General features: G+C 43.6%; 1 protein-coding gene across 2 annotated transcripts in view; it reads right to left on the bottom strand.

The window, feature by feature from the left end:
• The window catches only part of kazna (kazrin, periplakin interacting protein a), an 86,714-nt gene that overhangs the window by 24,161 nt on the left and 49,395 nt on the right, over window positions 1-13,158 (bottom strand). For both annotated transcript variants that reach the window (XM_029155562.3, XM_029155563.3), the window contains exon 4: window positions 1,060-1,167. In XM_029155562.3, the coding sequence (XP_029011395.2) occupies window positions 1,060-1,167 (108 nt within the window). The remainder of the gene's footprint in view (window positions 1-1,059; window positions 1,168-13,158) is intronic.

The raw sequence follows: 13,158 nt of genomic DNA, 5'->3' as shown, positions 1-13,158 counted from the left end.
AGCTGACCCCTGAATTTGTGTAATTGTAACTGTGTGTAAATTAGAAGCGCCCTGAATATTGTTGCTGGAGGAGATTAAAGTGTCTCTCAGCTTTTACAGTTGTTTTGCTTTGTGGTGTCTGTACTAGCCTTGGTTGAGTCTTCCCCTGTTGATCAGAATACACCGTACGTAGGCAGCACCGTGTCCCTAGACAGTCTTTCACCTTGCACTTTATCCCCTTCTCCCTCTATCCCTCCCTCTCCTTCTGTGTCCTTTCCTCCTCAGTCCATTTATTTCCGTTTGACTTTTTCTTGCACTGACCTTCCTATTTTCGCCGTCTCACTCGCCAGGCTGCACCCACCTGGTGACACCATTACCGGTTAATGCGCAGAAGCAGCACCTGTCTTCCTAATGACACAGTGCTCACTGTTTGTTTGTTTGTTTACCACCTTCCCTGCATCTCTGAGACGAATTTAGCTGATAACAGCCCCTGTGCTCATCATGATGAAACTAGTGGTGATGTATGTGCCTTCGGTCATTGCAGAGTTGTTCACTCATGTTTGTGCATTTTTCCAGCCAATACATTACCCAAGTACTTATACAAGTATGAGGGTTTTTAGCTTGGTTGTAACTCAAAAGGATCAACCTTGTTGTGTTGTTACAATCAACCTGGGAGCATCACAGTAGACAGACTGAAGAGGAAGAGAGGGGAAAGAAGCAAAAACCCTGAAACAAGACACTCTGATGAAAAAAGGGCACCTGGGGGTTGTCTGGGCGATACTAAAGATCCTTCATGAACTTGGCAGCTTTAAAGAGCCTCTCCAGTGCCGGAAGCTTGCTGTTTTTCCAGCAACAGGTGCAAGCAGCAAGTGCTGAGACGGGGGAGACGCTAATGACTGCAGAGTGCTACTATTGCTCAACCCAGAATCAAACCTCGCTAAAGACACTCAGGCTGTTGTGGATTTATTGGGTGGAAATTGTGTTTGTAGATGCAAATAAGTGTTTATCAGCTGTGCTTTGCATCAACACAGCCACAACAGCCTCCATAGCAGCAGAAGAGCGCCTCGGATCAAGCCTCACCTTTGTCGAGGGAGGCGTCCGGAGAGTTGAAGTCCATCAGGCTGCTGATGTCAGTCTTGTAGCAGAGGTCAGTGGCCGGCGGCTTCTGCCTTGTGTGGGGAGATGGATCTAGGAGAAGAACAGACACGCACTGTTAATCTAGGAGCTGATTGTAAGAAGTGAGGATGATATTGTAGACAATATGAAAATGCAACATGAGTTCAAAGAAAGAAGTTTTCTTGATACATGTGTGCAGGAAACAGATGCAAAATGATTAATGCTACACAGCACGCGATCAAACTGGCCCCATCCCTCTTAGTACAAACATAATGAACTCTCACCACTCACTCCTCACACTGTACGAACTTCACAGTAGCTTCCCATTCATCAACACAGCTGCCGTCTCCGGGGAGAAACACATACAAGCCGGAACACATGCAGGCGCGCAAACAGAGTCGCGTCTCCGAGAGGCTGCTGCATACGCGCCGACGTATTAGCATTTTTATGACCAAAGTGTGATTTGATTTCTGGAGGGGCTCAGTGGCTCCTAATATAGTTTTAGTTCCCAGCAGCGGATGCTCATTGAATGCATCGCTTTGGGTCAGCTCACAGAGAAGGCTTCGCTAAAACGGCTATGTCACATCCGTCCATTTCTGCCCACAGATGCATCAAGTGGCTCCCCTTCAAAGTCACATTTGCAAAAAAAAAAAAAAAAAAAGAGCTTCACCTTTTGAAACGGAGCGGCTTGTGGTTGGTAAAACTTTCCTCCAGGATTCATTATTCTGTTTGAGTGATAGTCGCACTGCAGCAAAGTGCATCTCTTCCATTTCACGCTCAGCCTCTGCTCCTCTCTGACCTCCTCCTCCTCCTCTTCCCTCTGCCATCAGTCCACCACCCACCTATTAAGACCCTGTTACTGGCTGACTTATTTGCAGTAATTGAACACAGATGTGTTTGGGTAAAGAGCTGCAGGTCTCGGGGTGGTGCTGCCATTATGGCGAGATTAGTAATCATGGCTGTCGAGAGAGGAGGACTGCAGATAACAGCCCAGATGCCTGTCCGCAGCTCAGGTGATTGGTGAGAGTGAACAAACGGCATTTTCTAAAGCTGTACATATGCTTTTGCCTCCTACTGTACCTGCCTCACCACCTCTGCATCGTGCCTTGTGCAAAGTTCAGGAACTGAGAAGGGTAAAGTGGAAGAGGAATTTCTGCACTTGACTAAAACAGTACTGCATCTTTTTGGAGCTTAATCAGAAGCGTGTGGACTCATCAAACTAGCATCAAAATCAGATGCAGCATCTCGACTAAAGCCCTTCCTTGATGTCTCCTTCTACGCAGTTTTAGATGTAGCTAGAAGAAGCCATTAACTCTTGCTGGGCTACAAACATCATAGTGTTTTTCCTCCCTGCTAAATCAATTGCGTGTTTTTCCTCCTAAAAGTACAAAGCAGGCAGAGAAAATGTTCCGGCCTTCAGACACTGCAGTGTTTGTCTCTGTGTACGTATACATCCCATCTATAAAAGCATTTCCATTATCAGTTTGATAATGGAATGTACTGTTGTTAGGATCACTGTATTTAGCATTCTGAACATTCAAGCCTGCTGCAATAGCATCACAATGACTCAGTCATTACCTCGGCTGACTCCATTCGAATAAACCAGTGTTTCTTAAATAGTGAGGCGAAGGTAGTTATTAGTACTGAATAAGACACATCACAGAGCTGGACATATAAAGTGCAGATAATAAACCACTGATTTAACTGGGATATAAAGAAAGGTGGAGACAGATGGAGAAAATGAGACAAACGTACAGTAAGTCTCTCGAAATTTAAGACAAGGAAATATGACAAAGCTTATGTAGCGATAGGCTTCACTGCGACTACAGCGGAAGACGAGGAAAGACCGGTATGTTTACTGTGCCTAAAAGTGTTGGCAGCGAAGAGCATGCAGCCAAATAAGTTAAGGCATCACTTAAAGACATTACACCCCAACCACACTGATAAGTCCTGGAGTTTTTTTTTTGTGAAAACGTGACGAATATTCCCAACAATAGTCCCACTTTGTGAACGATACTTCAGTAAACAAGCGAGTGCTGAACTGAAACTACAGTATATAAAGGAGGATAACGAGCACATTATGCTGCTCACGCTAATGTCATAGGTTTGAATCTAAAAGCTGAAACAAATTTAGCTTTTTATCAAATTCTGAGGGGGGAGGGGGGCGCAAAATGTTTAATTCTTCCTGCAGGGGGGCCGTAACAGAAAATATTTGAGGTACAGTACTGGAATAAACCCTCCACACAGTAGACGCTCAGAGAAAACCATGGGATGAAATACTGTACTTCATCTCATGATGCTGACAGACGTGTAGAAACAATCAGAAACACAATCTCCATTGTTGGCTCTGCTGCTCATGCTGCACCTTGAATCAGAGTGGAGCTCCCTACAAAGCTCTTCTTATAATTCATGTTGGGGGTAATAGATAAGGGAATTGAGATAAGCAGTTACTTCCTCTTTCACCTTCCATCTGCTCGCTTTTTACTAATTTTCTTACATGCCAGCAAGAAGATTAAGCAGTAGACAACATACAACATCATCTCATCTCTACCAGGTTAGATATCTGACCGCTGAGTATTTATCACACATTATGACTTTGTTCCATTTTCTCACCACCACACTCGAATTCACTTTATCAATGATAAGCAGATTAACCGGCCGAGCACACAAGGTAATTCAGTTGCGATGGAATAAACAACGATTTGGCCCAGAGACTGGAACTGTTGTACCCCATGTGGCTTTGTAATGGCATAATTATCCAAATCACCGTATCCTTGCCAAACAGGGAGCAGTGGCAGGAATGTAGTTACAACCACTGTCAAACTGTTATTCTAGAAGAAAATATGCATCGCAACTGAGAGGAGCTGGATCACGCCGACGTTATCACCCGTGTTGAAGCAAACAAGCAGACAGTCTCAACTCATAAACTACCTCACATTCAGCAGCTAATTATGTCTGTCACTTGTCAAATGAATCAGAACATGTGTAGACCCTGTTTCTACTGTATGATTTATAGCGCAGCTTACATTCCATGGGGTTGTGGCTCCATAAGAGCGCCTTGTGTCCCATTTACATAAAGGAACAGTACAGATAACATATTCGCAACCATAAAGTCCCAACCAGCTCTTTTAGTGGAATGTTATAATCCTGTTGGATGGTACTGTATGTATTTGATCTTCAGATTTACTGTACAGTATATTATGAATAAAGGGTTGAAGCTGTTATTGGCACCTGATAACAGGCTCTTGCACTACGTGGATGCTTTGTTCTCCTTGTTAACCTTTACGTGGTTGGTTGCAGTCAAACCTGTCAAACATGGAGGACTCGGCCTTTGTCAGCAACCCCCCACTCCCCCTGCTGTTCTTCCTTCTCAACTGAGCTGAATCACAGCATACTCGTCATTTGAACTAATTATGTTGTGTATTTTAAAAGATGCATGTTAGTGAAGTTAACCAGAGAAGACACGGGCAGGAAGACACCTGCGCCACCATTAATATCAGGCCATCAGTGACTCCTTCAATTACTCTTTGTTGTCAAAGGTGATTAAACTTAAGGTGGAGGCCAAAAACAAAATCCATTTTTACATCTGTTTTCCTGAACTATACTGTACAAACCCTAGGAATTATAAGAATTTTACCTGCTAAAGCAATGCATGCTGGGTAGTCAGCTAGTTTCTTGCGTTCATGTTTTGGTAAACAAGTGCAATAAACTCAAATCAGTTTTTAACTTTAGATCCGAACAACTCAAGTTTTGTTCTGTTAGTTGTCAAGACTTTGAAGTGCTGACACAATCACATGCCCAATAAGTAGAGGCACCATTGGTGGATCACATTATGTACAGTAGGCGTAATCTCATGCTAATGAAAGACTTCCTCTCATGGAGGACCTCTGTGCCTTTACACTGCAGGAATAGGTTCCTGTGCTCTATTAACGAGGAGACTGATTGAATGAAGCCAGCAATCTCCCTCCAGTTACAGGACTGTGCTGCTCTGCTCTACATTCACAGAGTTCAGGTTTGTGGAGATTATTGTAGAGGTAATTCAAGCGTTCACAGCTGTAATGAGGCGAACTACATGTGGTTATGATTGAAATCTTCCCGTATTGTAATGGTCCTCGAGAGGAATTACAAGTTGTCATGGTCAGACAGTTCTCTCTCTTTATCTCACGTCCGCGTCGCCACCCCTCTCTCCCGAGTCCCTGCTCCTTCCTCAGCTGACTGACTCCACCACCTCCACCTCGTCTTTTCACCTCCTCGTTTTCCTTCCTCTCTCTGTCACCGTTTAATGGGGTTCCCCAAGCTCTACTCTCTTCAGAGCCTGCAATATTTTATCCGCTGGCACAGCTTAGGAAAAAGCGACGCCTGGAACAAAAGACGACCCTAATGAGTAGTGGAGGTGATTAAGGAATGAATAGATGCTCGAGCTGGAACCTTCACCGAGCCGCCCGTGTTCCCCAGCTCGGCCTGCAATCTGCAGATAGGTGCTGCGTTTCGTTGCGTTTCTTTCCTTCTGCCTGCCTCCCATCCTTAATTGCGCTGACATTCTCTAGTCCAAAGCTGCTGGACTTGTGATAAAGCTTGTGTATTCATGCATTAACCAGCAGTAGCCAGGACAGGCCTCCCCACCCCCCTCATCACCTGCCTCGAGACCCCAATTCAAGATGCCCTATAAATATATTGCAGATAAATGGATTTAATGGACCACCGGTGTGATTGCAGGGACTTGTGCTTAACGTGTAGCCGCCCACGCTAACCATCCCCGATTTCAAGACCCCTCATTGTCAATTCACACTGTAATGAAAGGTTGCTGCTGCTAGACGTGCAGTTCAAAGGAAGCGCGGAGGCTGCAGATATTCTTAGTTGGTGTTAGGATTCAGAGACCGGCTTTGGATAGTGTTTGAATGATGTTTTCCCAGTGTCCATCATGGTAATGAACATTTCGCTTTATGTTGAGTGAAAAGTGAACCACTGGCTATATTGCAAGTGCCACTACAGCTTTCAAACGGCCCAACCATGGCCATTCCAGCGCCGTATTTGTTTAGCACTCAAGGTGATGGAGAGCTGTGTGACAGGTCGTATGAGGAGGCTGAATGGGGATGAAACCTGGCCTCCCTGACGCCTTGTGCGATAAGATGTCTACGAAGAGGCTTTTACCTGAAATAACAATAACTTCCATCAGTGTATTTCCTATGCCCTTATCTTGACAGATCCTCCTCAACGGCCTCTTGTAGCCGTGAGAATATTTATGTTCATGTATACAGGGATAATAAAGCATCATAAGTACGTTGACTTGCAAATATTCATGTTAACAGAACAGAAGACCCTGTTTGTCACTTTTATTACTCTTATTTTACTTAGTTGTCTCCACATTTGTGTCTCAAACAAATTGTTTATTTGGATGAAATCCTCCACGTATCCACCCCATCATCAAATCTAGAATATTATTATTTTCATTAGCCACAATAATGATTCTGATATATCGCACAATGATACTAACAAAATACCGTGGGGCTTGGCATAAACACCCATTAATTTAGCCAAATATGTTATAATGAAAAACACTGAATCTGTGAATTCTCAAGGCAGTTCTAAATTTTCCTTGAGAATAAATATGAAGATATTTGAATAATTATTCCAGTGCAATTATGCAAATGCCTAGAAGGTAAGATTGAAAATGTATCCTCCTCAGCTTCTTTCAAATTGTTATGAATCAATTTATTAAACACCATCTAAACCACACGTGTTTCTTGTACAGCTTTATAGCAATTATGACAGTTTTTTCTAATCAAACCTTGAAACGGTTTCTTTTATTTCCCCTTGTGCTGGAAAAGCACATTAAACAATGATGTTATGCTGCTCAGTGTAATAGTGAATCACAGTGAAGTCAGACTAAAGGATCAACAATTATGCTTGGACTGAATAAAGGAGTGCCTAAATGGCTGTTTTTACAATCGACCTATGAGGTTAATTTTATAAGGGGACAGTCTCAACATATATTTTCAAAGTCACAGCTGGGAAAAAATTATGTTAAAGGCTTGGGGCAAAGCAGTTTAAAACTAAAATACAAATGAACCAACAGCCAGTTTTTCAGCCTGCTTATCTTAAAAAGTTGTACATTTGTGGCAGGGGGTAATTGTAATCCCATTATTAATTATGTTATTTTATGATTAATCAGTCTGAATTCGTCCAATTATGAGGGTTAACAGGAAAATACAAGATGGACCAAAAACCTCCAAGTGGAACAGTTCAGGGTGCTATATGGGACAAATTTAGCCTCAGTCTCTTTCAATGTGACGTGACACATGGAGGAGGGCAGCAGGCAAAAGGGAATCTGCTCCAAGGCTTACTGTGCCATGCAGCTAATGGACAGACCGAGAGAAGTGAGCAAGAGAAAGAGATAAAATGAGAGCCAAAACATCAGGGGAGAGCGTGAGAAACAGGAAAAGGAGGAGGAATCTCAGGGCGCAAAGACCTGGTCGGAGGAAGGTTAGAAAGAGATGGCAGGAAGCAAAGACACTGAAGAACTGTACATTATTCCCACGACACTGCATCATCACAGTATTCCCATATTAATTACCTAAATAATAAGGTAAGCATCACCACCTCCATTTTAACTGGTTTCAGGTGATGTACAGTAAAACCTGAAACGCAGCAGAACAGGGATTACAGTCTCCTCCAGTTTTTTCTGTGGAGTGATGGAACTGGGCTTTATGATCAAATGAATGTGTGTTGTGATCCAAAAAAACACTAACTAGAAAAGACAATTCTGTTAGGCACTATCTCAAGTCTCACACACACACACACACACACAGACACAAACGTTTCACATTCCCAGTATAACCATTCTGTCCAGAACACATCGTTGGCAGCAGCAGCCCCTTAGTCTGTGATGAGAGGCCATCATCTAGCAAAGTTTCATCCTCGGCAGCTGACGAATACCCGTCTCTGTTCCCTCGCTCTCCCTTTCATCCACTGACTGTGCGTACGTTTTCGTCTGCTTTCCTCTTCCCCATCTCCTTATCGTTCCCTGCTTCCTCCCACCTTCTGCACATTCAGCCTTTCCTGACCTAATACTCATTTCTCATCCACTTCCTTCACTCTCCTTGCAGTCGTCCTCTCACTGGCTCACCTCCTTTGTCTTTGTGCAATATCATAATGTGAAATAATAAAATTTCCCCTATACTGTATGTTTTGAAAACAAAGACACCCACAAACACACAAACTGGGTTTTTGCCTATTAATAATTCACAAATTTCTATCCACATAAAAAAATGTACTATTTACTGTGTAATCTTAGAGAATTACATTTTCACATGTTGTAAATGGGAACATACTGTAATTGTATTCAGTGTATGTTATTAATTTAATGAGCATAGACTATTCATTTACATTACATTTTCATTGCCTAGAGATAACTGCAGCCACTTTTATGTGACTACTTTTCCAAAAATAAATGTAGTGGTTCACTCATTCACAGTATCCAAACTGTAAGTGATGGCACTATAATGAGAAGGAAAAAGTCATTTGGCAGCATTGTCTTCCTCCTACTGTAGTGGCTGAGCCGTTGGCAAGAAGATCCAGTGCTGAATTAAAACACCTGCTGTGCAGTGGGAAGTCTGGATTTGCCCCGACAAAGCAGACTGTCCGACGGGGAGTTTTAGACTCAGCTCAGGACTGTGGTAATCACTCGCTTGTTATTCAAAGCTGGATTTTGTTTTGCTGTTTCATAATGTTTGAAACTGGATGAATGGTGGCTTTAAAGTCACTAAATACCCTCTTGCATTTAGTTTCACTGTATTCCACTTGACTGCTGTTCAACTTTATTTTTCTAAGACATTAGAACTCCATGAATGCTGTTTGGAAAAGAATGGGACATACAGTAATGCTATCAATAGGGAGTCAGGTGAATTTATCCCAGCAGAGAGTAAAGCCAGTTAACAGGGAGGCTGTGTTTAAATATTTATGTGTATACTGTACTTGCATCCATTGCTGTGTTTTTGCTCTAGTGGTTGTTTTGATTATTTTAAATGATTTATATGAGTCTATTCACCAGAGAGACCTTGGTGTGCAACAGAGCAGCGACTCTATGTTTACTGTAAGAGGTATTACTGTGTTGACAGCTTAATGAGTCGGATGCGATTGCATCGATTTTAAAAGCTCGAACAGGTCGAAGCGAGCAAAAATAACATACGCGTATGAAAAGCTGAATAAAATTAATGCATCTGTTTTTCTCACACTCAAATTTGTTTCAGATTAGTTTTCCAACTGTTTTCAGAAGACAGAACGAATGTCAAGCTATGAAAAAATCTCGACATAATGCGTCTCCTACAAGGATAAAATGACTGAAGATGAGTGAAGATTGTGTTTCATTTGAAAGCTTTCTACACACAAAATCAATTAGTAAAAGCATTTATTGTGTAGAAACAGTAACTTCTTCTATTAAACACAGGTTTAAGAGGAGATAATGGTTATTAAAGGGAGAATGGTTTGTCCTGACATATGCTCATATTTGGTGGAAGGCAACCAATGGCAGAAATACAGGACGAACAACCTGTTAGTGTGTTTACACTATCAGAACACAGCGCATTAATGCTTCCCGCTGCACAAAACAGGCACAGGGCGAATGTAATTGTGTGGAATTGTCAGCTGTTTAAAAATTTATCTTGGCTCCATAAATGGATTTCGTATGAAGACGCACATCAAATTGGTTTCACGAGGAAGGAAGCACACTCCTCCTCCAGAGGGAGGAAATCTGTGCTGATACAACAAATTGAACGGGAAGCTCGTGGAGCATGACGGTGCCCACTGCTACACTACTTATTCAATAGCTCAGACTGCAAAACAAATTGCCAGCAAAGCATCGCTTACGCCCTCTTCAGGGCCAAGCAACTGTCAGACATAGACTTCGCTGGGCTCTGAGGCATGTTACACATTGACCAACTCAGGGTCTGGGGCCAAATAATGATTATTGCTGTCCCACTGAGCCCTGGGTGGTGAGGTATCAGTGGTCAAAAACTGCTTGGTCTCTCAGTGGTAATATTAATATTGTATTTTGAAGGTTGTTTCCATTCCCGGCCTAATTTAAGCAACGAGAAAATGTAAATCTATACTCATTGTTTTTCTGTGATGCAGTGAAACGAGCTTCCACTGCTGCACTGTGGCCACTGAGGAAAAAGGGGGTCAAGGAGTTCACGTCTCAGACTAGTTGGGGAAAGCAAATACATCCCTCCTCCATCATCAGCTGCAGCTGAGGTTGTGTTCTACAAGCCACTTAACCCCACGCTGCTCCGGCTGGGAGGCTCAGTGGTCAGCTGAGAGCTGAGGAAGCCTACTAGATGCTTATTGAGGTGGTCCGAGTGATGGAGAGAGAGGCAGCGTGCTGCAAGAAAGAGTGAATTAAAGAAACAAAACTCAAAAGAGAAGCTGACATCCGAGTACCTAACCCAGTGTGTGAAAATCTGAATATAGAACATCTGAACTATAATGAATTAGCCACACATAAACACAAACTAAAACAGTGACTCCAAGAGCTGAAAGAAGCAGTAGCAGCGAGGCTGCAACCATTCAGGTGTTTTTTAGAGCTTTATCGATTGGTGAGGAGGGAGCTGGAGGTGGTGGTGGGTGGACTCAGTGGGGGGTCAGTGGGCTTTGTGTCTGCATTGTGTATATGGGGCATAAATAACTACTACTAAATTCTAGTTTCTTATGTATTACTAGACGTGCAAAAACAAATGCTCCTTGTTACTCAACCAAGCAGTTAGAAAAAGGAAAATGAAGAAAAGGCGAAGGCGTGTGGGTCACTGCAGGCCCATGGCTAACAAGGTCCTAAGAGACAGAGTATTGGTTGTGGGGGGTTGGCACTGGAGCGGCCGCATTAGTCAATGTGCCATGAGAGAGCGGAGGGGAAAACTCAGTGGCTGTAAAACCTTCCCCCCTAGCAAGACGAATGAGCAAGGCAGGCGTTAACCCTAAACTCCAAAACACCCACTGCCACACGACCCCTAAAAGGCACAAATTAGCTTTCTATTTGGGCATTTAGAGAGCAATTATACACAGAATGTACATGGCTTCAAGGTTTTCGAGCTCAGGCTTCATTTAAACTTTTTAAACATACACAATGTCCCTTAATAATGAGCTTAATGACAACTAGTATTTTTATGAGTTTGTCTCAGTACAATAAAACCAAAACATAATTAACAAAATCTACAACTCAATCTTTTTGTTTGAAAAATGAACAAAGGAAATTAAACGGTGGATAATTAGGTATTTTTTAATCAGTTAGCTGGTGTGAAACAATTAGTGTAGTGTGTTGTAGTGTCAATTACCCCTTGAGAGATAATCTAATGTCAATGACACAAACGTCCATGGCTGTGATAAATCCTAACTATTAGCAGAGACAACAGGCTGCATGAGAGGGAGGTTATTAACTGAATCTGTCTGTTTTTACAGTTACATACCTTCATACAAAACCACGCTTTACTGTCCAGGCACCCACACCGCTGTCGCTCAGAGGCCTCTCAGAGCCTGCTGTCACCTCTCCACGCGCCGCGCTTTGCCTCCGCCCATTTACAGACGCTGAAAGCTTTAAAACCGAGGGGTCCGCCGGCGAGACGCTGATGTAAGCTGTCACGGCGACGCGTTGCTAGGCAAAGGAGCGGAGGGGAGTTTATCCTGTGGGTGCTGCACTTAGCGCGCGTTGACGTGTCTGTCCGCCCGGCACCGGCGGGGCGCAGAGTTTTGAGTAAACACCGCCAACAGCAGGTTGTTGCTCTTTGAGTCGTGCCAGGTTTTTGACCCTGCCGAGTCGCGGGATTGCTTTATTTGCCCACTGTCTGCTCGTCAAGCTGACGGCAGTTTTATCTGGTTTCTAACACAGCTGACGCATGACTGACAGCAGAGCTCATAAATGCAATTGAGGTCAAAGCACAGTTTTTTTATTTATGATTATTGATTATAAATGTGAAACAGGGCAAGCAAGGACATGCATTTATTGAAGAGCCTGCAAAAGACTCACTGACAACACGAGGCTGCCTGAGTGGATTTGATAGCGTCCTATATTAAAATAGCGCAGTAGAGCAGCCAGTCTAGTGATGAGAGGGTCACAGGTCAACTAGAGTAGCGCCTCGGCTAAATAAGGAGGCGCTCTCGGTTAAAAACAGCTCCTGGAAAGGGATACCACAGCGCCTGGCCACGGGGTCAATGTCGTTTGCCCGCTGAGCGTATCAGAGTGTGTTTAGAGCTTGCTTGAGCTTTTCATGAATAACACTGTACTGTAGTAACTTTGAGCTGTCCATCTTTTCACCAGGAGATCAGAGCTACTACGCTCAGCGTGGACTCAGCGCGGTCAAGGTTACGTAAGAGGCAAATCCACCGCTGTGCCTACATATAGCTACGCCGTCTGTTTCCACAGGCGCTACACCTGCGTCCTAGTTGGTAGGTCTAAATGTGTCGGGTGAATGAGCCCTTTACAGCTCACCTGTTCTCCTCTCCGTCCTTCACATGCACCTACTGTACCACGGCTGCGTTTCTCATCCACCTGGCTTCTGTCGCATCTGCCATATTTTTTAGGATGCACTCAGCACATACACTGAAGCATGCTGGGTAGTGTGGTTTCAAGCATTGGTTTGTGGCCCCCAGCATGACTGAGGAAGGCAGCGGAAGGGAGAACAGCCATGTCTCTTTGTAAACAAGCTTAAGGGTCTGACCTGGCATCATTAATCCCTCTGCAGCAGTTTGCACACCCGGAGGCTTGCCTCTTTTAGGTCTTTCTCAGTTGCCATGTCACTTTGACTCTTTCCCTCTTCAGATCTTCTCTCCACCGTGTCTCTCCACCTTTAGATCCCCCCGGTGACTTGCTTTCCTTCACTTCAAGCATACACACATTAAAGATACTCCAGGGCTCTTCCAGTCTGTTGTTGTGTTTTCTGGCCATTTAGAGGAGAAGTTGGCATTTCCAGTCTCTTCCTTCATTACATCATAATACTCTATCTCACAGGAGATACTAAAGAAATACTCTCCCCAAGGTTCTTGTGTGCTCATTTACAAACCAAACACACGTTGTAGCTC

Source organism: Betta splendens, chromosome 7, assembly GCF_900634795.4.
Source record: "Betta splendens chromosome 7, fBetSpl5.4, whole genome shotgun sequence".
In the NCBI taxonomy this organism is placed as follows: Eukaryota; Metazoa; Chordata; class Actinopteri; order Anabantiformes; family Osphronemidae; genus Betta; species Betta splendens.
The sequence above is the reverse complement of the archived record's forward strand: the minus strand, read 5'-3'. Positions and strand labels throughout refer to the sequence as shown.